Genomic DNA, 24,763 nt, shown 5'->3' with positions numbered 1-24,763 from the left:
GGAGCCTGAGCTGGGGTGTGAGGTCGAGAAGTTCCGACTAGATATAGTCAGACTCGCCTCCACGCACAGCTTGGGCTCTGGTACCAGTCCTCTCGAGAGGGGTTAGACTCTCTTCCACTCTGGAGTTGCCCACGGTGAGAGGCGGCGAGCACGTGTGGGTATACTTATTGCCTCCCGGCTCGGCGCCTGTACGTTGGGGTTCGACGAGAGGGTAGCCTCCCTTCGCCTTAGGGTGGGGGGACGGGTCCTGACTGTTGTTTGTGCCTATGCACGAAACAGCTGTTCAGACTACCCACCCTTCTTGGAGTCCTTGGAGGGGTGCTGGAGGGCGCTCCCGCTGGGGACTCCATCGTTCGACTGGGGGACTTCAATGCTCACGTGGGCAATGACAGTCAGACCTGGAAAGGCGTGATTGGGAGAAACGGCCCCCCCGTTCTGTTATTGGACTTCTGTGCTCATCACGGATTGTCCATAACGAAAACCATGTTCAAGCATAAAGGTGTCCATACGTGCACTTGGCACCAGGACACCCTAGGCCTTTTTGGTAAGTTGGTCAGTGCCTGTCGTGGCGGCAATCCCCGAACCCGTTGGTGTTAACCAACGGTGAGGAATGCCGTCAAGCTGAAGAAGGAGTCTTATCGAGCCTTTTTGGCCTGTGGGACTCCTGAGGCAGCTGATGGGTACCGTCTGGCCAAGCGGAATGCAGCTTTGGTGGTCACTGAAGCAAAAACCCGGGTGTGGGAGGAGTTCGGTGAGGCCATGGAGAAAGACTTCCGGACGGCTTTGAGGAAATTCTGGTCCACCATCCGGCGTCTCAGGAGGGGGAGGCAGTGCACCATCAACACTGTGTATAGTGGGGATGGGGCACTGCCGACCTCGACTAGGGACGTTGTGAGCCAGAGAATACTTCGAAGACCTCCTCAATTCCACCGACATGCCTTCCCATGAGGGAGCAGAGTCTGGGTTCTCTGAGGCGGGCTCTCCTATCTCTGGGGTTGAGGTCACCGACGTGGTTAAAAAGCTCCTCGGTGGCAAGGTGGATGAGATTCGCCCAGAGTTCCTAAAGGCTCTGGATGTTGTGGGTCCTGGTTGACACGCCTCTGCAACATTGCGTGGACATCGGGGACAGTGCCTCTGGATTGGCAGGGGTGGTGGTCCCCCTTTTTAAGAAGTGGGACGGGAGGGTGTGTTGCAACTACACAGGGATCACACTCCTCAGCCTGCCTGGCAAGGTCTATTCAGGGGTGCTGGAGAGGAGGGTCCGTCGGGAAGTTGAATCTCAGATTCAGAAGGAGCAGTGTGGTTTTCGTCCTGACCGTGGAACAGCGGACCAGCTCTACACCCTCGGCAGGTTCCTTGAGAGTGCATGGGAGTTCGCCCAACCAATCTACATGTGTTTTGGAGACTTGGAGAAGGCGTTCTACTGTGTCCCTCGGGGTGTTCTGTGGGGGGTGCTTCGGGAGTATGGGGTACCAAACCCCCTGATATGGGGTGTTCGGTCCCTGTACGACCGGAGTCAGAGTTTGGTCCGCAGATCCGGCAGTAAGTCAGACTCGTTTCCGGTGAGGGTTGGACTCCGCCAAGGCTGCCCTTTGTCACCGATTCTGTTCATAACTTTTACGAACAGAATTTCAAGGCACAGCCGAGGCGTAGAGGATGTCAGGTTTGGTGCCCTCAGTATTGCATCTCAGGTTTTTGAAGATAATGTGGTTCTGTAGGCTTCATCAGGCCGTGATCTCTAACTCTCTCTGGAGCAGTTCGTAGCCGAGTGTGAAGCGGCTGGAATGAGAATCAGCACCTCCAAATCTGAGACCGTGGTCCTTGTCATGTGTGTGTGTTCCGGGTTTTGTCTTCCCCCCTGTTTCACACACACCTGCTCCTGTGAGCATCTTCACCACCTGTGCCTCCTTCACCCTAATTACCTATTGTATTTAACCTCGTGTCTCATTCCCTCTCGTTGCCAGTTCGTTGTAACATTTCGTCGCGTTCCAGCATTCCTTGTTTCCACGTCACAGACTCACAGTAAGACTTGACCCTGTTCCGATTATCGACCTTGCCTCTTTGCCTCATGTTTTTGGATACTGTTGCCTTTCTTGGATTGCCTGCCTGTGTACCGACCTATGCCCGTCTATTAAACCTCTCTTTTTGGAAACTGTCCATTTGTTTTGGAGTCGTGCATTTTTGGGTCCTATCCTTTGTTCCGTTCATGACAGAACGAACTGGCCATAACATGGACCCAGCAGACTCAGACCCGGTGCGCAAAGCCCTTCAAGCGCAGGGTCAACGCCTCTGGAAGCAGGATGAGCAGATTGCTGCCCTCCACCTTCATCGAGAGGGACTGTCAAGGCATCAGGACAATATGATGAGACAGGTGGCCTCGCAGTTTGAAATTCTTATGAAAATTATTCAAGAGAAGGAACCAGTTGGCACCACACCCAATACCGCCACGGTATTTCCATGTGAAGTAGTCACCATGCAGCCACCTGCCACCTCCGCTGCTGTCTGCCCACAGCTCTCTCGACCGGAGAGGTTCTCTGGAAATTCTGGGAACATTAAGCCGTTCATCACGCAGTGCGAACTCCACTTTGAGCTGCAGGCAGCTGCCTTCCCCACCGAGCGGGCAAAAATCGCTTTCGTCATTTCCCACCTGATTGGTCATGCGGAGGCGTGGGCTACTGCTGAATGTAGCCACAATTCCGCCGCGTGTCATTCATGGGCTTTTTAAGTAAAGACTATGGACCACATTTTTCAATTTTCCACTCCAGATCGTGAGGCAGCTCGCTCCCTTGTCACCTTACAACAAGGCAAGCCCAGTGTGTCAGATTACGCGATTGAGTTTCACATTCTAGCAGCTGACAGTCATTGGAATAATCGGGCGCTACTCGATGCCTTTTTTCAAGGACTATCCCCCGCCGTCAAGGATCATTTAGTCCCGCTAGACCTGCCGACCGACTTGGACACTCTCATCGCTCTCGCCGTAAAAATCGACAAGAGGCTTTTGGATCGCGAGCTAAATGGAGATCGACGGTGGGGTGCGTCACCGCGCACTTGGAGGACGAGCCTCGGTGACCAGCCAAACCAAGGCAGATCCCCTGATTCCGGTCTCAACCCACTGGCTAGCGTCCCCACGGATGAACCCATGCAACTGGGCAGGTTCCGTCTCTCCCCTGAGGAACGTCAACGCCGGCTGAGGGAAGGGTGGTGCTTCTACTGCGGTCAGTTGGGTCATTCCGTGAGCAACTGTCACGTCAAAGTTGCCGGTGCTGGTAGCAAGGGCACGGGAGAGTCTGAATTTCATTAAGGAAGACCCTACACGGGTTCTTCCTAAAGTGACACTATGCTCTCCTGATCAAGAAATTCATACACCTGTATTAATTGACTCTGGTTCTGACGCAAACTTACTCAACTCCATCCTTGTTAGACGTATGCACCTTAGAACCTTTGAAATAAAACGCCACCGCAACACCTATGCTGCAGACGGCAGTTTTATGGGCAAGATCACTCACCGCACCCAAACACTCACATTGACATTTCCTGATTCTCACTCGGAACGCATTAGTTTTCATGTTTTTGACGCCATGAATCATGACCTTATCTTAGGGAACCCATGGTTGAAATTCCATAACCCCCACATTGACTGGTCCTCTGGGCAGGTTATGTCATGGGGCAGCAATTGCGCCCGGAACTGTTTCAAGCCGCCATATGATGTTCAGGGCTATGTTTCTAAGGACAATCCACGTACCCCATCTGGGGATCCTGATTTATCTCAAGTGCCCACCTGTTACCAGGATATTAAAGACGTTTAATATCCAAGGCCAAATCCCTTCCACCCCACAGACCTTATGACTGTGCTGTTGACTTGCTGCCTGGAACCACACCCCCACGAGGGAGGCTGTTCTCTCTTTCAGGGCCGGAACACAACTCCATGAAGGAGTATGTGGAAGAATCACTGGCAGCCGGGATCATTCGCCCATCTTCATCCCCTGCGGGAGCAGGATTTTTCTTTGTGGACAACAAAGACAAAACCCTGCGACCCTGTATCGATTACCGGGGTCTCAACGAGATCACGGTAAAAAACAGGTACCCTCTTCCTCTCATCTCCACCGCCTTTGAGTTCCTGGAGGGAGCCAAGATTTTCACCAAACTGGACTTAAGAAATGCATATCATCTAGTCAGGATAAGGGAGGGGGATGAATGGAAAACAGCATTCAACACACCAATGGGACATTATAAATATTTGGTAATGCCTTTTGGGCTTACTAACGCTCCAGCTGTTTTCCAGAACCTTGTCAATGATGTCCTGCGTGACATGTTGAATGTTTATGTTTTTGTTTATTTGGATGACATTTTGATATTCTCCCTGGATGAGGAGACTCACATTATTCTGTTTTGCAGCAGTTACTGCAGAATCAATTATATGTCAAGGCTGAGAAATGTGAGTTCCACAAGGCGTCCGTTTCTTTTCTGGGTTTCGTCCTGGCTCAAGGTGAAGTCAAAATGGACCCTTGCAAAGTCGATGCAGTTAGTAATTGGCCAACGCCCACGTCACGCAAAGATGTACAAAGGTTCTTAGGGTTCGCAAACCTCTACAGAAAATTCATCATAAATTTCAGTTCTATAGCCTCTCCTTTGCATGATTTTACCTCGCCACACAAACCTTTTGTATGGAACCCGCTTTGTCAGGCAGCTTTTCAAAAACTTAAGTCGAGCTTTACCTCCGCTCCCATCCTTACTTTGCCAGATCTCAAACAGCAGTTTGTGGTAGAAGTTGATGCGTCTGATGCCGGAATAGGAGCAGTGCTCTCCCAGAAATCTCTCAAGGATGATAAATTACATCCTTGTGCTTTTCTCTCCAAAAAACTGACCCCAGCTGAGAAAAATTATGACATTGGTGACCGTGAACTGCTGGCAGTCAAGGTGGCTTTGATGGAGTGGAGGCAATGGCTAGAGGGGGCACAGACTCCGTTTTTAGTATGGACAGATCACAAGAACCTTGAGTATATTAAAACTGCTAAAAGATTAAATGCGAGGCAGGCTAGATGGGCTCTGTTCTTCACTAGACTTAATTTCACGTTATCCCACCGACCTGGTTCTAAAAATGGTAAGCCGGATGCTTTGTCACGTATTTTGTCCGAAGAGAATTCTTTGTCCGACCCTAAGACTATTTTGCCTCAGTTATGTTTCATTTCCCCTTTTGTTTGGGACATTGAAACTGCGGTTAAAGGGGCTCTGAAAGACACTCCTAGCCCTGAAGATTGCCCTGAAAACAGGCTTTATGTGGTTCCGACCACAAGAAAGTCATCCACTGGGCTCCCACGAACCGAACTGTATGTCACCCAGGCATTGCCAAGACGCAATCAGTGGTCGAACAGCGCTTTTGGTGGCCTAATGTTAGGAGGGATGTTATCGATTATGTCAATGCTTGCTAGGTATGTGCTGCTAACAAGCCCTCTCATCAACGTCCTCCTGGGGAGTTGTGACCCAATACCACAACGTCCTTGGTCAGACATTTCTGTAGACTTTGTGACAGGATTACCGGCCTCTAAAGGCAATACCACCATTCTTACAGTTGTTGACAGGTTCTCTAAGATGGCACACTTCATTGCACTTCCAAAACTCCCCTCAGCTAAAGACACTGCCGAGCTAATGATTAATCAGGTTTTCAAGTTCCATGGTTTCCCCAAGAATGTGGTGTCTGATAGGGGTCCCCAATTCATTTCGCAATTTTGGAAGGGGTTTTGCAATCTCATAGGTGCTACCGTCAGTCTGTCATCTGGGTTTCATCCTGAAACCAACGGCCAAACCGAGAGGCTGAACCAGGACCTGGAGACTGGGCTCCGATGTCTCGCTTCACAGGAGCCGTGATCCTGGTCTCAGAAACTGGTTTGGGTCGAATTCTCCCACAATTCCATCCCCTCTGCATCCACTGGTCTATCGCCTTTTCACGTTGTGCTTGGATACCAACCATCTCTGTTTCCTGCCATAGCCCCAGAGTCCACAGTTCCAGCGGCATTAACCTTGGTGAGACGCTGCAGGAGGACCTGGGAGCGAGCCCGCCAGATGCTGCTGCGCCAGGGACGGTCCTACAAAGCCGCTGCTGACCGTCGGAGGACACCGGCCCCAAACTACAAAGTGGGTCAGCGAGTTTGGCTCTCGACCAAACATATTCCACTCCGGGTGGAGTCCAAGAAGCTCGCTCCTAGGTTCGTTGGGCCCTTCCCCATCACAAAGATCATCAACCCTGTCACCGTGAAGCTGAGGCTCCCAAGGTCGATGCGGGTCCACCCTGCTTTTCACGTCAGCCTACTCAAGCCAGCCCGGGAGTCCCCTCTGGTCCCGCCTTCCAGGCCCCCTCCTCCCCCCCGGTTTGTGGATGGGGGCCCTGTCTTCTCTGTGAAGCGGCTGTTGTCGTCTCGTCGGAGGGGGAGGGGGTTTCAATATCTGGTGGACTGGGAGGGCTATGGGCCTGAGGAACATTCATGGGTACTGTCTGCGTTTATCATGGATGATTCGCTCATTCGGGACTTCCACGTTGCGCATCCAGGGGCCCCAGGGCCGTCTGGGGCCGGCCGTTAAGGGGGGGGTACTGTTCCGATTATTGACCTTGCCTCTTTGCCTCATGTTTTTGGATACTGTTGCTTTTCTTGGATTGCCTGCCTGTGTACCGACCTATGCCCGTCGATTAAACCTCTTTTTTGGAAACTGTCCATTTGTTTTGGAGTTGTGCATTTTTGGGTCCTATCCTCTGTTCCGTTCATGACAGTCCTGAGTCGGAAAACGGTGGAGTGCCCTCTCCAGGTCGGGGATGAGATCCTTCCCCAAGTAAAGGAGTTCAAGTATCTTGGGATCTTGTTCACGAGTGAGGGAAGAATGGAATGGGAGATTTACAGGCGGATCAGTGCAGCATCTGCAGTGATGCGGACTTTGTATCGGTCCGTTGTGGTGAAGAAGGAGCTAAGCCGAAAGGCGACGCTCTCGATTCACCGGTCGATCTATGTTCCTACCCTCACCTATGGTCACGAGCTGTGGGTCGTGACCGAAATAACAAGATCCCGGATACAAGCGGCCAAAATGAGTTTCCTCCGCAGGGTGTCCGGGGTCTCTCTTAGAGATAGGGTGATCCAGGAGGATCTCAGAGTAGAGCCGCTGCTCCTCCACATTGAGAGGAGCCAGATGAGGTGGCTGGGGCATCTGATTCAGATGCCTCCCGGACGGCTCCCCGGTGAGGTGTTCCGGGCACGTCCCACCGGGAGGAGACCCCAGGGGACGACCCAGGACAGGACTGGAGAGACTATGTCTTTCAGCTGGCTTGGGAACGCCTCTGGATCCCCCCGGAAGAGCTGGATGAAGTGGGTGGGGAGAGGGAAGTCTGGGCGTCCCTGCTCAAGTCACTGCCCCCGCGTCCCAACCTCGAATAAGCAGTAGAAAATGGATGGATAGATGGAAAAAGTTTTATTTAAGCCTGTCCTCTTCCTCCCAGCCATTTGGGAAATTTGTGCCTGGTGGTTTCCCAGACAACTCACAGATATGTACAAGGTGGCCCGTTTTAAAGCTTCTTGAATATCACAAAGGTAACCATTCTTTTCTCAAGCGTATAGTGATTGGGGATTAGACATGGGTTCATAATTTAGAGCCTGAATCAAAAAGAGCATCCATGGAATGGCATCACCCTACCTCCCCTAGAACAAAGAAATTCAATCACAGTTCTCACAGGCATCCAACAATGATGAGTTACAAAATGGCTGACAGGAAGAGGACAGGCTTTTTTTTAAAACCTTTAAACAAGTAGTTAAATTAAAAACTGAAAATGTATGGGGGAAAAAATTATAATATTTGGACGCATTCCTTTTTGACTGCCCCTTTATACATATTTTGGCTTTACGGGTGTTTTGGGAGCACTGACATAGAAGGAGTGATAGAAATTTGCCAAGGAAAGGCTCACTCTGGCCCCTGCAGACCTGGGGTGGAGCGCACAGGATTGGTTGCCCTGGCAGCTGGAGTCACACACATGCACACACACATTCACGCACACAGTGCATTCAGATCATCACATGGTGCCAGATGTGAATCCCAAAGGGACCTGTAAATGCAGTTGAAGACTCACACACCATACATCGACCACATGGTGGGATACAACATACTTACACGTCTGCACATATGCAGTCATGCATTCATACCGTCTTTGATAAGCAGCATGTGCAATTATTGATATCCAGGCTTGAATTTTGATCAAATAAATATTTTTAAAATGTAGTACAGTAGTACTTTCACTAGTATAATGTTTAGTTTTCTTCAAACATGCCATCTTCTGGATAAATTCATACAACATGCATGTGCAAATTTAGTACTTTACATGAAGCAGATGTATTAAATAACTGTATACTTAAGCTTTATAATTACGGCAAATGCTGTAGCCTTACTGTATTTCCTGATTATAAGTAAAATGTAGTCCTAAAATTATTTGAAAATTCTATTTCTTTTCAGCGGCACGGTGGTTAGCCTCACAGCCTCAGCCTCACAGTTCTGAGGAGCAGGGTTCAATCCCCGGCCCCGCCTGTGTGGAGTTGGCATGTTCTCCCCGTGCCTGCGTGGGTTTTCTCCGGGCACTCCGGTTTCCTCCCACATCCCAAAAACATGCACGTTAATTGAAAACTCTAAATTGCCCGTAGGTGTGAATGTGAGTGCGAATGGTTGTTTGTTTGAATGTGCCCTGCGATTGACTGGCAACCAGTTCAGGGTGTACCCTGCCTCCTGCCCGATGATAGCTGGGATAGGCTCCAGCACACCCGCGACCCTAGTGAGGAGAAGCGGCTCAGAAAATGGATGGATGGATGAATTTCTTTTCATTCACCCATCCATTTTCTACCAGTTATTGTGTCAAGGTCACTGGCAAGCATGCAGGAGCCTATGCCAGTGGACTTTGGACTGGTCGCCAGTCACATATTTTTTAAAATTATTTTTTTATTCATCCATCCATTTCAACACCGCTTATCCTGGTTAGGGTCGCAGGAGGCTGGAGCCTATCCCAGCTGACTTCGGGCGAAAGGTGGACTACACCCTGAACTGGTCGCCAGTCAGTCGCAGGGCACATATAGACACGGACAACCATTCACACTCACATTCACACCGTCACTGAGTGGGAACTGAACCCACGCTGCCTGCACCAAAGTCAGGCGAGTGTACCACTACACCATCAGTGACTCTATTTTTTTATTATTATTATTATTATTATTATTTTACATAATTTGCATTATCTGATCTTTTGGCCTTCCCCTTTTTCATTGTGCCAATTTTGATGAAATCACATCAGCCTACATGATATAATTTGGACAAAGCTTAGTCTTGCCTTCAATAATATCCAATTACAAGCATGACTGCATGATTACACAGATTTTATCAGCAAGAACAGAATAATATTTTTCACTCCCTGAAAAGCACAGCCGAAATAGTGCATACATTTTTATACTACACCAGATACTCTATTTGATCATTTTGTCAAGTCTAAATGCAAAATGTTTTCTTATGAAGAGCATTTATTTGCATCTGGAAGGTGCTATATTCCTGGTCGGCAATTGCAAATCCATTAACATGTTCTTCGTATTATAAAGTTTGTAATTATTACAGTGTTGGTAAAACCAGTGATGGAGAGCACAGCCAGTTGTGTGTAGGAGTTCTGTGTCCTTCAAAATAACCTACGGTTCTTCTTCTGGGTGTGCACATGTCAAAATATATTAAATGTCACGTGTCACAAAAATTCAGTTTATCCCTATTCAATATCAACAAGCCATTTTGTCCTCTGTTAATTTCATTTCATAGTGTTTGCCTTTTTTCTGAATGTCTCAGTAAATGTCCCCATAAAAGTGTGCTTATGCTATAGCGTCCTTCTACACAAAAGACAACATGGTATCATCCCATTTTATTTTGGATTGTGGACCAAATGACACTTGTGCTGTTTTTCAGGGTGATTCAATACGGACTAACATCCAACTAGATTTTGGCGATGGCATAGCCTTATCCTATTCGAACCTCAGCTGGGCTGAAGAGGGCATCAAACATGTCTACAAGTCTGCAGGGATATTTTGTGTCACAGCTCTGGCAGAAAACTCCCTGGGTTATGACACAACAACACTCTATCTGCATGTCACGTGTAAGTGTCCACATTGTCGCCAAGTACAATTTTACTGTTGCATTTCTTACTTACACTCAATAAAATTGTCATAAATCATATTAGTGAACAGCATATAATTTAATCCCCCTCCCTTTGGGACTGTTCGGGGTGCTTCGGGGTGCTCCCTGGGTTCTGGGGGGTTGGTGGCGGCCCCCCCCCCTCCCCTAGTTGGGTCCCTTGCTCGATGGGCTCGCTGGCTTGGCCTCCCCTTGTGGGTGGAGGGGGCCGGGCTCACCCTTCCTCAATGTGCCGGCTCAGCAAGTCTGTACACCAGTTGACAAACATGCATGTGATATGGTATGCATTCACTAATAAATGCGATAGAGACGCTATATAGGCTTTAATTGCTTGTGCTGCAATCACTAACAACACAGGTTATACTAACATATCACATATCCATATATTATATATATATATATATATATATATATATATATATATATATATATATATACACATGCATATATATATATATTATATATATATATATATATATATATATATATATATATATATATATATATATATATAATAAAACGATTTGAGTGTTATAAATATATAGACTGTCTCACTATTGTTCCGCTGTGGTTCTCACTCCTATTCCCTTTGTCCACTGTGTCCCTCTGTGTGTCCCCTAAAACCCTTTTCTGTCCAGCTACATTTTCAATAAGCATCAGAAAATTAAAAAAATTAAAAATAAGCAGATGCAGTATTTCAAACTCCCCCGTTGCACAGCAAAACCATTCCAGCACAAAGGCATACAGATCCACCATTCTGCAAGGTCATGCAGCTGAACAGGACAGGTTAAAAAAAAGGGGAAAAAAAAGAATAGGTTTGTCATGGAGTATATTTCAAACAATGTCCTAGAGACTATCTTACAGTGTCCTGCAATTACTCCAACCACCCTCCCCCACCCCTTTGCCAAAAGTCAGCTGAGATTGACTCCAGCTCACCCATGGCCCCGAATGAGGAAAAGCGTTATAAAAAGATTGTATCTTTACAATATGTCAACGAGTTCTTTTTCTGAAATTATGTAGCATGCGAACTATACATGCAGTATGCAGGGGGCATTGGTTTCATTGTTCCCGGCATACGTCATTTTAAGTTTACAAACTGTGCACGGTGTGACAATATGTCATCACAAGGCACAAGAAGACAGGGTCATTTACCACCATACTTACTGTTTTTGACAGTTGATTGTTTCATATTTATGGAAGTATTTCATACAAATATTTCCTGTAACTATGATTTAGTCATACAATATGGCACGTTCCGACAAGTAAAAATTTGTGTCACCGTACGTCACTGCTGTATGAATAGAACTCCATTGTAAACCGAGGACTCCCTGTATATCATCTGTTGTCATCATATGTCTCTGCTAATACATTTCTGGCAGTATTTTTTTTTAGCAAGTGATAATTTTACTTAAATGGTGAAAACCTTTCTAAACTTACAACATATACTAAATGCAAGATGACAGTCTCAATCTTTCTGATACAGAACACACTCACTGGGCATGTTAAAGGGAGGGATGGTTTGGAGAAAAGGGAGGGAAAGAAGAAAAGATGCACTTAAGGTGCAGGATGGCCGGCACGCTGGCAGTGGTAATGCTTGCCACGCGGTCAGGGAAAAACTCGCACTGCAATTACTTTCCAACTGAGCCTTGTCCCTAAACTGCCCCACACCCAAAAGGTTAGCTGTGGGGAGTTGGCAGGTGCTTCCTGCGGTCCACGCTTGGCAGCGCGGCAGGGAAATTCGCTGTCTCCCTGCTCCTGCCACTTTGTGGTGAGAGGTGGGGGCTCCCGGGCTGGGCCATATATTCAGCAGGTTGAACACCGAACCGAGAGAGTGAGAGAGCGAGCGAGAGGGAGAGCCCAGGACAAAGGAGCTTCGACCTTTTATCCGCTTCAGAGAGCGAGGCCGACCCTTTTTGACCAAATGGAAGGCGGACCGCGCCTCAAGAATCGCATTTCATTTTAGGATAATTTGTGGTTTAAAACCAGTGGAATAAAATATTAATTATTGGATTTAAGATAACGAGACCATTGTCCATCTTTGCATTGTCACGCACCCATCTTCTTTAATACCTGTAACGAATGTTTAAATTTTATGTGGTTGTTGAGAACACTAATATTTGCAATGTGGCATTTGTGTTGTGTGGGGTGAAACATTTCATCCGGTTCAGTTGACAACAGATTTGACATCAGACATTCAAATTTTCAGAAATACAGTCATTAGTGGCGTTCATGTAAAGTTCTTAAAATATTATATCACATTCAAGTCCAGTGAAAATTGTGATTAGTTAATCCAGGGTTGCAGTGCCTTTCCACCACCTGTGGGTGTCGCTAGTGCACCGTCCATTGTCCCAGCCCAGATGGGCAGGTATCACAGAACACAGCAGGAAGGAGAAGTCTTTGTTGGTGAGCCTCTTCTGGCTGGAAGATAATTAATTTAGCGTCCGGGTTCGAAACCAATGTCTGTGTTTCAGCTTTGATGCTCCTTGGGATTGGTTTACGATTCATTTAGCGTCCGTGTTTGAAACCAGACGTCTGTGAGCTTTGATGCTCCTGGCTTATAATTCATTTTCCGTCTGTGTGCGAAGTTGAATCTCGCATCTCCGTGGTCGTCTCCCTCGACGGCGGAGCGGCAACAGCGATGTCGTTGGTCTGGAGTTTTGGGCTCACGGTGCCATCAGGCGAGAGCATGTCCGTTACATTAACAACTTGACAAGTGGCTGCCATCTTTGTCGAATTTTCTAAAAAACATGGAATGATCACTTAATGCCTCTAAAATCCTCCATAACAAATATATTCAAGAAAAACAATTGATTACTAAAGTACATGACACATTCTCCTGCCCACACTGCTCTTCTCACGAGTAATATTCCATTTGCGTTTTGCAGGAAAGTGACGCCATTTCAAACGTCACGGTAATTTTGATGCATAGACTTAGCATTTCAGTCCATCACAGCTTATTGGTGGATATTTTTAACTGAAACGGGTCAGCCAATCGGAGAAGGGGTTCCCTGAGTAGCAGACTAAACGAAAGGGTCGAGGAGATATGTTGAGAAGTAATCAAGTTATACTGTTACACTCTAATTTGAAAGCATGTTTGGACCAGATTTTCTCAAGGCAATATAACACAAAAGCATTTCCCAGTAAGTCTATTTTCCTGTACTCGAGTTGAAGTGGCCATTCGAAGCACACTTAGCATTTTGGCAGACTGTCATTTTGGGAAATCTTGTCACATTGCTATTGTTAACTGGGTGATCTATTTGAGCAACCTTACATAGACAGGATTGGTCTGTGTCTTTTTTTTCCAAATACACAAATCTTTCCACGATGTATAATTCCCAAAACAAGATCTGGAACACACTGAACATTTCACCAAATCATAGGTCTTCCATTTTAATATTGACCAAGAATTTGTTTCTAACTTACCTGCATTGGCGATATACAGTATATACTGTATGCTCATTTTCGCACTGGCTACAGATTTTTTTCTTCTTCTCCAAATAAGCTTCAGGGCAAATATTTTTTTTTGTGCTGTTTTTCCTATTTTAATGAGAAAGTCAGATTTTATTCACTCCCTTTTACTCTTCTTTTCTTAGGTCCTGTGGAGCATGTCCAGCTTCTTTCTCCCTTTGTTGTCATAAGAAATAAGGAAGTTAACATCTCAGCAGTTGTCCTACCCAGTCATCCACGCACAGTCACCTACTTTTGGTGGCTTGGCAACACCACTGAGGTAACTCTTCACAAGCTTTAGATTCTAGTTGTTCATACTGGCTGTGTATACAGTGGCTATAAAAAGTTCACACACCCCTTTTCAAATGCCAGGTTTTCATAATATCAAAAAATGAGACCAAGATGTAGTCTTTCGAAACCTTTTCCACCATTAATGTAACCAAGTACAACTCAATTGAAAAACAAGAAACCTTTTTGATAGAGGAAGTAGAAATAATCAACTGAGTTGCTGCGGTTGCACAAGTGTACACACCCTCTTCTAATTGGGAATGTTCAGAATTAACCAATCACTATCAAACTCATGTTAAATGGGAGTCAGCAAACACCTGCCACCATTTAAATTGTCCCTTATTAACTCCCCCAAATTTTAGCTGTACTAGTAGTGTTTTTATCTTTTCAGCAAAAGCCTGACAGTTTTGCGCTAACAGTGACTCTTATTTGGAACTATTACTAAATCCCTCCACCTTGGCTCAGGCCCAATTCTAGCGAAAAATGAACAGCTCCAAATACCAGTCAGTGTTAGCACAAATCTTTCAGACTTCTTGAAAGAAAAAAACGGTTAGGAAAAACCTACTAGAACAGTTGACATTTTATCTGTGGTTAATCTGAGACATCTTAAATGATAGCAAGATTGTGCTGACTCCCATTTAAGTCCCAGTTTGTATGTCATTGGTTAATTCTGAACACAGTCACATCTCTTCTTCTCATACTTCCTCTCTTAAAACATCCATACATCCATCCATTTTCTGAACCGCTTCTCCTCACTAGGTTCACGGGCGTGCTGGAGCCTATCCGAGCTATCATCGGGCAGGAGGGGGGGTACACCCTGAACTGGTTGCCAGCCAATCGCAGGGCACATACAAACAAACAACCATTCACACTCACAGTCACACCTACGGGCAATTTAGAGTCTCCAATTAATGCATGTTTTTGGGATGTGGGAGGAAACCGGAGTACCCGGAGAAAACCCACGCAGGCACGGGGAGAACATGCAAACGCCACACAGGCGGGGCCGGGGATTGAACCTGGGTCCTCAGAACTGTGAAGCTGACGCTCTAACCAGTCGGTCACCGTGCCGCTTATGCAAGTTAACACTTTTTAATTTTTCTGACAGCACTTTTGTGCGAGCCATGGTTCGCCTTGGCCGATGCTTGTTGAGAATGGAAAACTCCAAACTGGTGTGTGCTTTTATAGGGCACCTCCGATCTCGTCACATTGATTAGGCTCTGTGTTGGCTGACTTCTGACTCCAATTAGCTCTTGGAAAAGTCATTAGCCTAGGTTTTCACATACTTTTTCCACCCTGTACTGTGAACTTTTGCACGCTGTGTCCGATAAAAACATCTAAACAACATTGTGTGTCTTAGTTCAAGCGTGTGTGTCCCATTGACGGTGGTCGACTGGTTAGAGCGTCAGCCTCACAGTTCTGAGGACCCGGGTTCAATCCCCGGCCCCGCCTGTGTGGAGTTTGCATGTTCTCCCCGTGCCTGCGTGGGTTTTCTCCGGGCACTCCGGTTTCCTCCCACATCCCAAAAACATGCATTAATTGGAGACTCTAAATTGCCCATAGGCGTGACTGTGAGTGCGAATGGTTGTTTGTTTCTATGTGCCCTGCGATTGGCTGGCAACCAGTTCAGGGTGTACCCCGCCTCCTGCCCGATGACAGCTGGGATAGGCTCCAGCACGCCCGCGACCCTAGTGAGGAGAAGCGGCTCAGAAAATGGATGGATGGATGTGTCCCATTGATCTTACTTAGATGAAAATCTGATCAAAATTTATGATCAATTCACAAAGGAATTCAGGTAATTCCAAATGGTTCAGTGACAGACACTACCCTACTCACAAACATTTGAATTACGAATATTCAGACATCTGATTACTGTGTTACCTAAAATGTTTGATCGTAGTACTTCCACAAGTCCTTCTCTGCCAGATCCACATCACGCCATCCCCATAACATCAGTCACTTCCACTTGTGCTCTCGCTGTTGAAAACATTTCCTTGTGTTTTGTGTTTTTATGTAAAAATAATAATAATAAAATCTTGCCCCATGCTGCTGTGCGCGTGTAGCAAAAGTAAGGACAACCTGCAAGCTGTTTACCAATTGTCGAGCAACAACAAAACCTCTGTCGCTCATTAGCTGGAGCTTGAAACAAAAACATAAGGTGTAAACTCTCCTTAACATATAACTGAGAATATGTTCCACAGAAAAAAAATGTGAATACAGTGCACCGGTCGCGAATAGTGAAAATCTGTCAATAATTGTTGCCCATTATAATTGCATTTTTTTTAAACCCCAGAAATGATTGAATAAGCAGGGATATACTGCAAATAAGCTTTTTTTGTGGTTGGTCCACCCCACAAAAGAAAGAAAGAAAGGAAAATCACCAAAAACTTTTGAAAGCAATTGGATAAAAAGTTGACCAAAAAAAGAAAATTGGCGAAGAGAACTGCGAATATGCAGGGGTCCACTGTATGTGATTCACTGCCAACTGCAAATATACATTGATATAAACTACTGAGAGTGATTTGTTGATCAAGATCTCTCTATTTGTGTGTAGCCAACAGTCACCTTGGATGGGAGTATCTCATACACCTTTCCCAGTGAGGGAATGTATTCTCTCACAGTTCAAGTAGCTGCAGCCAACATCATATTTCAAGATTCCAAAACCATAGCAGTTAGAGGTAAGGAAATTGTTTTCTTAAAGGTCATATATATCACAACTCGTCTAAGTATGTTCGATGAAAGGCAGTCAGCTGAGTCACACTGGTAACCTCTACATAATATTGTATGTCTTTATCTGGCATTCAGCAATCTGACTGCAAGCATCTGTGAAAGATGATGAGTTATTATCAGTGGGCAGTGCTGCTTTAAAATTGAGTGGCTGTAATCTGTGTGCATTTAGTCAAAAATAGTGCAGGGGAAATAACACTTAAAGGAACACTCATGTAATACTCAAATGAATTAAAGGCTGTTTCTCCCCTGGCTCTCCTTGACAGAATTCTTCAAATCCCTACTTTTATCATTCTCCCCAAATCTGGATGAGTTCAACCCTGATTTATCCGAGTGGAGGCAGGATTTGGGGAGAGTAATTAAGAAGGCCGTTCTCCAAGTGAGTGATTTTCATTTGCTCAGTGATGCCCTCTCGCTCTCCTCCCACCTCTAGTGTCGCTCTGTCTTTGAAATGCTTTTCTTTCTCTCGTCGTATCGACTACATGACTTCTTGTTGAGGTTTTTCTCAATTATTTCCAATATCCCCATTACCTGTGCTGTCCAATACTCTGAAGTCATTGATGCGGCAAGAGAACACCCTCAGGCCACCCTGTAATTCATCATCAGACAGGTGTGAAGACACCTCTGCTTCCCTTCTCCCTCAGGAAATCGCCTCATGAGCTCTAATTCCTTAATTTTAAGTCACATAGCTGTATAAAAGGATCTGCTAACTTCTGAGCATGGTAGCTAAGAAGGCACCTATTGATGTTTTGCTGTTTGTGTGTGTGTGTGTGTGGGCGCATGTGTGTGTGTTTGTGTGTGTGTGTGTACATGTGTGTGCATTCGTAAACCCATAGCACTGGGGACTTCAGCGTTGTTACACACTCGTGTCAACGTGGAGCCAAGTGTGTCCCACAGGAGATGTTTAGAGGAATGAGAGTCAGGACTAAAAAGTAAAAGTGAAGTGAGAGAGATGACTAAATGGGACTACACAACTGAGCCAGTCTTTCTATATTTGTGTTACTCAACAACGGACAAACATTTGGCTGTGAGAAAACTAGTTGCTTGTTTACTTTGAAACGTAGCTTGTAGCAAACGTGAGTGACATAATGCACGTTCATCATGACATCTATGATCCCGGCACCCTCATACTGTGCCATGAAAAAGTATTGGCCCCCTTCTCAAATTCTTTTAATTTTGCACAGTTTACCCACTTTAATGTTTGAAATCATCAAACAAATTTAAATGTCAGACAAATGTCACCCAAGTGAACTTAAAATAGTGATTTCATTTATTAGCAAAACATATTTACAGTATTCAAAGTTACCTGGCCCTGTGTGAAAAAATTAATTACCCCCCTTGTTAAATCATGAATTAATTGTGGCTAATCACAATTTTTGGTTAATTTTCACTGACCACACCCAAGCATGATTACCTCCAGACCTGTTCAACCAAGAAATCACTGAATCAGAATCTGTCCCGACAAAATCAACCCGGACAAAAGATCTAAAAAAACAGCAACAAAATGACACGATCCAAAGAAATTCCGCAACAGTCAAGAACTAAAGTAATTGACCTCTATCAGTCTGGAAAGGGTTACAAAAGCCATTTCTAAAGCCTTAGGATTCCAGCAAACTATATGGAGAGCCATTATCCTCACATGGAGAAAACATGGAACAGTGGTGAACCTTCCCAGGAGCGGCCAGCCTACAAAGATTACCCCAAGAGAACAGCAATAGCTCATCCACGAGGCCACAAAGGAACAACTTCTCAAGAACTGCAGACCCCCCTTGCCTCCGTTAAGGTCAGTTCATGACACAACAATCAGAAAGAGACTGGAATCCATGGCAGAGTTCCAAAGCGAAAACCACTGCAGACCAAAAACATCAAGGCTCATCTTACTTTTGCTAAAAAAATAAAATAAAATAAAAAAACATCCAAATGACTTTTGGGAGAATATGATATGGACTAACGAGATGAAAGTTGAGCTTTTGGCAAGGTGTGTGTCTCATTATATCTGGTGTAAATGTAGCTCAACATTTCAGAAACAGAACATCATACCAACAATCAAACATGGTGGTGGTAGTGTGATGGTCTCTGGCTGGTTTGCTCCTTCAGGACCTCGACAACTTGCTGTGATTGATGGAACCAAATTCGGCTCTTTAACAGAAAATCATGATGGAGAATGTTCAGCCAGGTTTGTGACCTCAAGCTGAAACGCAATTAGGGGGGCATTACTTTTTCACACAGGGCCAGGTAACTTTGACTAGTTTTTTTTTTTCCTTAATGAATGAAATCCCCATTTAAGCAGTATTTTAAGTTCACGAGTGTTATATTTTATATATTTTTTATGATCTTAAACATTAAAGTGGGAAAACTATATCAAAATCTAAGAATTTGAGAAGGAGGCCAATAATTTTTCACGGCACTGTAGGATGTGTTTAAATAAATGTCTCGCTGAAACACATGCAGTATAACTTTCAAAAAATAAGGTTAAAAAAAAGTTTTTTTTTAATTTGTACAGAAAATGTGAATGTAATGAAAAGGGGGCTATGTCTACAAATGGACAGTTGTATGTAGTCTCCCTTGCATTTTTCATTGTGCAACTTCACTCATTTAAAAGTGTCACTAAACAGGCCCAAAAAATTTCGTAAATTCGACACACCACAGAGAAGGGTAATGTTAACAAGCCTGCCAAATTTGAATGAAAAATAATCGCTAAGTATATAAAATCAGAATGGGGGCCACCTCAGCTCAGACGATGTGGGTGTGTCGAATGGACGCGTCAAAAGGAATCAATCATACTGAGGGGGTGATAGCTTATACGATGTAAAATCACGTTAGGAGGCTCAATTTCAAAATTGAATGGTTATTGTGGACTATAATCATAAAAATAAGCACACAAGGCAACTTAGCCTCGTTGTTGGTGACATAATGTCACAGCCGAACACGGTACCGGACTACAGCGAGACAGTAAGAGGAAGCCCAAGTAGGTTGACAGTCGGCGCTGCCCCATTTACTAGTGTCAAGTTACCCACAAAGCCATGTTGTCTCTGGTGAAAGTTTACAAAACTATCCATTGTAATATGCGCACTGCAGAGTCGGGTGGTGGTGTTGACGTTTAGCTCGCAATCTGCGTGTCATCAAAAAGTAAATCAATCGCTTTTTTATTTCCTCATTTGTTTGGGGAGTTGAAATAACATCACCGAGCTGTTCTGTAAATTGAGGCATCACAGCGAAGATGCATTTTCGGTGATGTGATGTCATCAGGCTGTGTTTTAGCCCCACCCACAAAATCAGTAAAATTCAAACGGTGAAAAATATGCTTAAGCTACATCTCAACAATTCAGCACTATATTGTTATGTCTTTGCATATGTTTTCAGCACTTCAAACATATTTAAAATAGTTAAAAAACAAAACATGGATTTTTGCTTTTGTGCTGTAATTACGCCAACACAAACACTTGACTCATCACTTAGTGTAACACTTCTGACATAAAATATGTGACAGTTGTCAACTTAGCATGATTATTTTAGAAATTACAAATTTAAATGTGGGAGTAATTCCAGCAGCAGATCTGCTTTTTTCTTTGGCTGTGAAAAAAACAAGGAAGTGTTGTGCGCTTTAGAACTCTGCTGATTGGGCAAATGCTTCAACGATGTCCTCTGTGATCCTCGCTGATTGGCTGGGTGACAACCCTGTGGTTCTTCATCCTCTTGGGAGGGAACAGGACGCCAATTTTGTGCAAGTGAAAAAATATCACTTGCCCGAGTAGAAAGAGTTGAGGAATCTTGTGCAAAGGAGATTTGAGGGGACACAGTGTTTGTTTGTGGGGGCTGTTTCCCCTCTTTCCACTGTTCCCCCTCTTGCCCCCGCATGTAGCCGGTTCTGGTTGGAAGGCTGATTTCTGTGGTGGATAATTAATGTAACTGTGTCATCGCTCCATTGTCTGCCCATTTTAGAGAGAAAACACAAAATGCATCACAGACTCTAAAAGTGTATAGAAAAGACAGGAAATTATAAGGCCTATGCATTACACAGTTGCATTAGAGAATTTATGTCCCTAAAGACGGATTTGCAGTCTGCATTAGTTATTCTTGTTCTGCCATAGGTGGCTAAGTTCCCAGAAGAACAGCTTTTGGTAGCTGTGTTTCCTGGAGTTCCAACTGCCGCTGAGCTATTCCTGTTACCGCACAAGAACCAGTCACATGACAAGAAAAAGAGTGAGGAGGAGCTAGAACAAGTATGGGTGACAACTGTATTTTATACTAAGTTGATAAAATTGGATCATCCTATATTGTTCTTTAAAGAAATTAAAAACCCTGCTGCATTTTCTAAACAGGTTTCAAACATAATTGTCAGTGCACTGAACCAGAATCTGGTGGAGTTCGAGCTGAAGCCTGGCGTAAGAGTGATTGTATATAACACACAGCTAACACTTGGTAAGACATATTTTCTTGTTTTCAATTCATTTCATTTTCACCACCTTCATCTTTCTTGTTGCATCGCTTCTCATCTTTTCATCAGACCATTGGGTTAGCAGCAATACTAACAATTCATTACTAATGAAGTGATGTCCTTTGAAAACACACAGAGTGGAAAAGTATTGTTAAAAACAATGGCTCTTTAAAGCCTGCCTTAAAATCTGGAACATCTGTTCAATTTCTTTTTGTCATTAAGCGAACAAGTGTTTAACTCAGTATAATTATACTGGACAAAGGCAGAAATCAGAATTCTAAAAAGTCAATATTTCTTATTTCCAAATATTGAAGTCAAGGCACCTCTATTGTAATGCTTTTTTGTGGTGTGCTGAACTCTTCTGACATTAAGAATATACCCAATCACAGACACACACACACACACTTTTTAGAGTGCCCCCCCCTCCACTCACCCCCCCCCCCCCCCCCTGTATCCAACTGAAGTCCGAAGCACTTCAAACATATGACACTTACTCAAGTGCTGCAAACATATGACACTTACTCAAGTGCTGCTCATTTGCTTCAACCGTGCTGTTCAAGCAGGTCCTCCTATCAAAATGTAACAGTGAGAAAAGTAGGAAATTAGTAATGTCTCCAACTGCACTACATTATTGATAGGAACCAAGAATAAAAGGACATACAAGTGCAAACTATTATATGAAGCACTTTGGCAAGCATTTGTAAAAATTAAATGTCTGCCTCAAATGCCTTTGTTCAAATAGATGCCTTGTATGCTGGTGGCAATTGAGTGATTAAATGCCGATGGCTACTCATTTGAGAAAAAAATTTCTAAATGTTTTTACACCGTGTGCAAATGAGGTAGTTTTCCTGAGCAACAATGAATAGTTGCAACTTCATTTGAGAAGCGGGGAGGGTGGAGAGGTCAGACTTACTCTTACAGAAGTCGACAGCAGCAGATGATTGGCCTTATCGGGGTTAGGATTTCTGCATCAACCTTAACTTAATTTTCCACAATGTACGTCTACTACAGGACTGTATACATTTAGCTATCATTTATCGTTTAACTGCAACATTTTTATAAACATTTTCTTCTTAAGTGTGGTAATACAAGCTAAGGGATTATAGAAAGTATCAATTCTAAAATGAGTGTTCCTACAGCACCCTTGGTGGACTCCAACCCTCGACATAGGAGCTCTGCTATGCTGATGCTCCTATCAGTGGTTTTTCTTGGCCTTGCAGTGTTTCTCATCTACAAATTCAAGAGGTACAAACCTTTTGTGATTATTTTCACAATTACATAGAAACCTAGTATGTGTAAGTTATGATGTTATCCATTATTTGTGATCCCACATGGGCACGGTCGAGACTTGTCATTTGCAGTCAGTATGGAAACCAGATTTTTACATCTCCCTTTAGGCATCATCATTCTAGCAGATGCAGGATATGAGTAGAACATCATCAGTAATACAATGCAGTGTATTCAATCATTTAACACATGTACCTTATTTGTACTGTAAGACATTCATACTGTGGTAAAATACAGGCAATTCGCTCGCTGGAAAAAAAGGCCATTATTATTAATAAATATGGAATGCCTCCCACTAGTATAAAGAGAAATATTTCTCAAATTTGCAATCAATAACTAAAATGAATGTTGACTGTAAATGATATTGGACTTGATGTGAAAGGTGAACGTTTGCCTGGTGTAATTTTTGTTTCTTCACTCCGCACACACCAGACCAATAGTTAAGTTCTAATGTCTCCTTTTGCAAACGTTTAGAAAAATACCCTGGATAAGCATATACGCAGAGGTGAACCAGGAGAAAGAGCAAGAGATGATTAGCTCGGTGGGCCAAGGTGACAACACGACAAAAATAACACTAAATGAGTTTTCCTCTTCAAAAGAACTCATGGAGAAAGAACTGGATGCAAGGGTCAAAAGTAAGTTATGAGCACCAAAATGGTCATAGATTCGGTTACAATGGGTTCAACCCCTATTTCACCAAAAAGGTTAAATAATGCCTTCAAATATGTAAAATGGAGTTGTGAGTTGTAAAAACCATAGACCGATAGGACATTAACATGAATTAACAGCACTGAAAAACGTTTCACACATATATGCAAAAGCAAGTGCAGTGGAACCTTGATTTAACGGATATCGGAAGTAACGGACCGCCTGGACAGTACATGTTTTCCAAAAAAGAGTTTCCAGTTGTCAACTAAACTGGTGTTGACAAAAGTGCGTTAGTTCCACAATTGGCCTCTGTTGTTTACTGGCTCTGTGGCGCAATATACTGTGTAAGCAGAGACTGGGACACACGTATTTTCCAGGCCATGGATAGCGTGGCGGCCATAATGGCAGGATTTCTAGCTATTGTCGCAAAGAGCTCTGCGCAGAGAGAAAGCAGTATGGCGGTGGTGTTTCCTTTAAGAGGGCTATAGCACACAAGACTCTGGAGACATGCTATTTTTAGTACGGTAACAGGTTTTTTTTGTCAAACCGTTTTTCTATATGGCAATGGATTTGGAAATAGGAAGCACACTAATTCCTCGCGGCTCATGAAAGCGACCCGCCTTGAGTGACTACGACAACAATGTCACGATTAAGCACACCAGCGCGGTAAGTTTGGAAAAAAATTTTAAATATTTAAAACATTTTCAAGCTTTTTTATATTTACAATAACATTGTACTGTACTTGCCATTATAGGCCATGAAAAACTTACAAAACAATAATTTTGTACTCAGTTATATGGGTGCCTATGGCCACAAAAAAAAAAAAAAAAAAAAAGGGCTTAAATATAACGGTCAATCGGCTGTAACGGATGAACCCCCCTTCCCTATTAGTCCGTTAAATCGAGGTTCCACTGTACACATTACAATTCACAGACTGACCTTGTGATTACTCAAAATACATATCGTACATACTTAAGTCTGCCAGCAATACATACTTCACATGCATGCAGTAGGCGCCATCTCAGAAGAATATTTACAGAACGCAAAACGCATTTGAAATGTTTTTCGATTAGAACTTGAGGCAGTGACAATGTTGGTCAATTGTCAACAAATTTTCAACTATGAAATTTACTGTATTGCCCAATAAATCTCTGTGGAGGATAATCATTTTCAAATCCCCACATTTCATTCTTGCTCATATTATTATCCTAATTTTTACTTATTTGACCTGTTGTTTAGGCTCAATGTATCTTTAACAACTGCATTTTACTGAAGGCCACCCAGCCGCAGTGGCGTGCGAAGGAAGGGCACGGTGGCGCTGGACATCCACCTAAAATTCCCATCCGCACCCCCCAGCAACACACCTTTGCACGCCACTGCTTGGTCGTGAGCTAATTTCTTTTCAGGAAATCAAGTAAATATGATATTGAACTCTTTGTTTCATTAATAAGCATGCTTGCTTTTTATAGGACAAGGTTTGGTTGATTCTTTTTTTTAAATATAAATTTTTAATTCAGTCAGGTTTTTGTTACCTTAATTTTTGTCTTTGTGACCGTGGCACAGTGTACAACGTCTGCAACAGATTTAGTTCCATGTGTATTTTAGGTAACCACAGACATAAAGATAATTCAAATATTCAATAATAAGCACCTCAATGAACCTTTCTTGAGCCAATCGGTGTTACCCATTGTTTACCAGTGTTTGATACACGTGTACATACAGTAAATTAATTACTTTTTTATAAAG

The 24,763-nt window shown here is 44.0% G+C and overlaps 1 protein-coding gene across 1 annotated transcript in view; it reads left to right on the top strand.

Moving 5' to 3' along the window:
* sorcs3a (sortilin related VPS10 domain containing receptor 3a) overlaps positions 1 to 24,763 on the top strand; it is a 326,424-nt gene that overhangs the window by 300,897 nt on the left and 764 nt on the right. The window contains exons 19-26 of the mRNA XM_061772129.1: positions 9,961 to 10,147; positions 13,779 to 13,912; positions 16,472 to 16,595; positions 16,911 to 17,023; positions 20,736 to 20,867; positions 20,967 to 21,066; positions 22,222 to 22,327; positions 22,844 to 23,004. Coding sequence (XP_061628113.1) covers positions 9,961 to 10,147; positions 13,779 to 13,912; positions 16,472 to 16,595; positions 16,911 to 17,023; positions 20,736 to 20,867; positions 20,967 to 21,066; positions 22,222 to 22,327; positions 22,844 to 23,004 — 1,057 coding nt within the window. The remainder of the gene's footprint in view (positions 1 to 9,960; positions 10,148 to 13,778; positions 13,913 to 16,471; positions 16,596 to 16,910; positions 17,024 to 20,735; positions 20,868 to 20,966; positions 21,067 to 22,221; positions 22,328 to 22,843; positions 23,005 to 24,763) is intronic.

The sequence above is a fragment of the Phyllopteryx taeniolatus genome, chromosome 4 (genome assembly GCF_024500385.1).
Source record: "Phyllopteryx taeniolatus isolate TA_2022b chromosome 4, UOR_Ptae_1.2, whole genome shotgun sequence".
In the NCBI taxonomy this organism is placed as follows: domain Eukaryota; kingdom Metazoa; phylum Chordata; class Actinopteri; order Syngnathiformes; family Syngnathidae; genus Phyllopteryx; species Phyllopteryx taeniolatus.
Note: the sequence above shows the minus strand (reverse complement) of the source record. Positions and strands in the feature narration are given on the sequence as shown.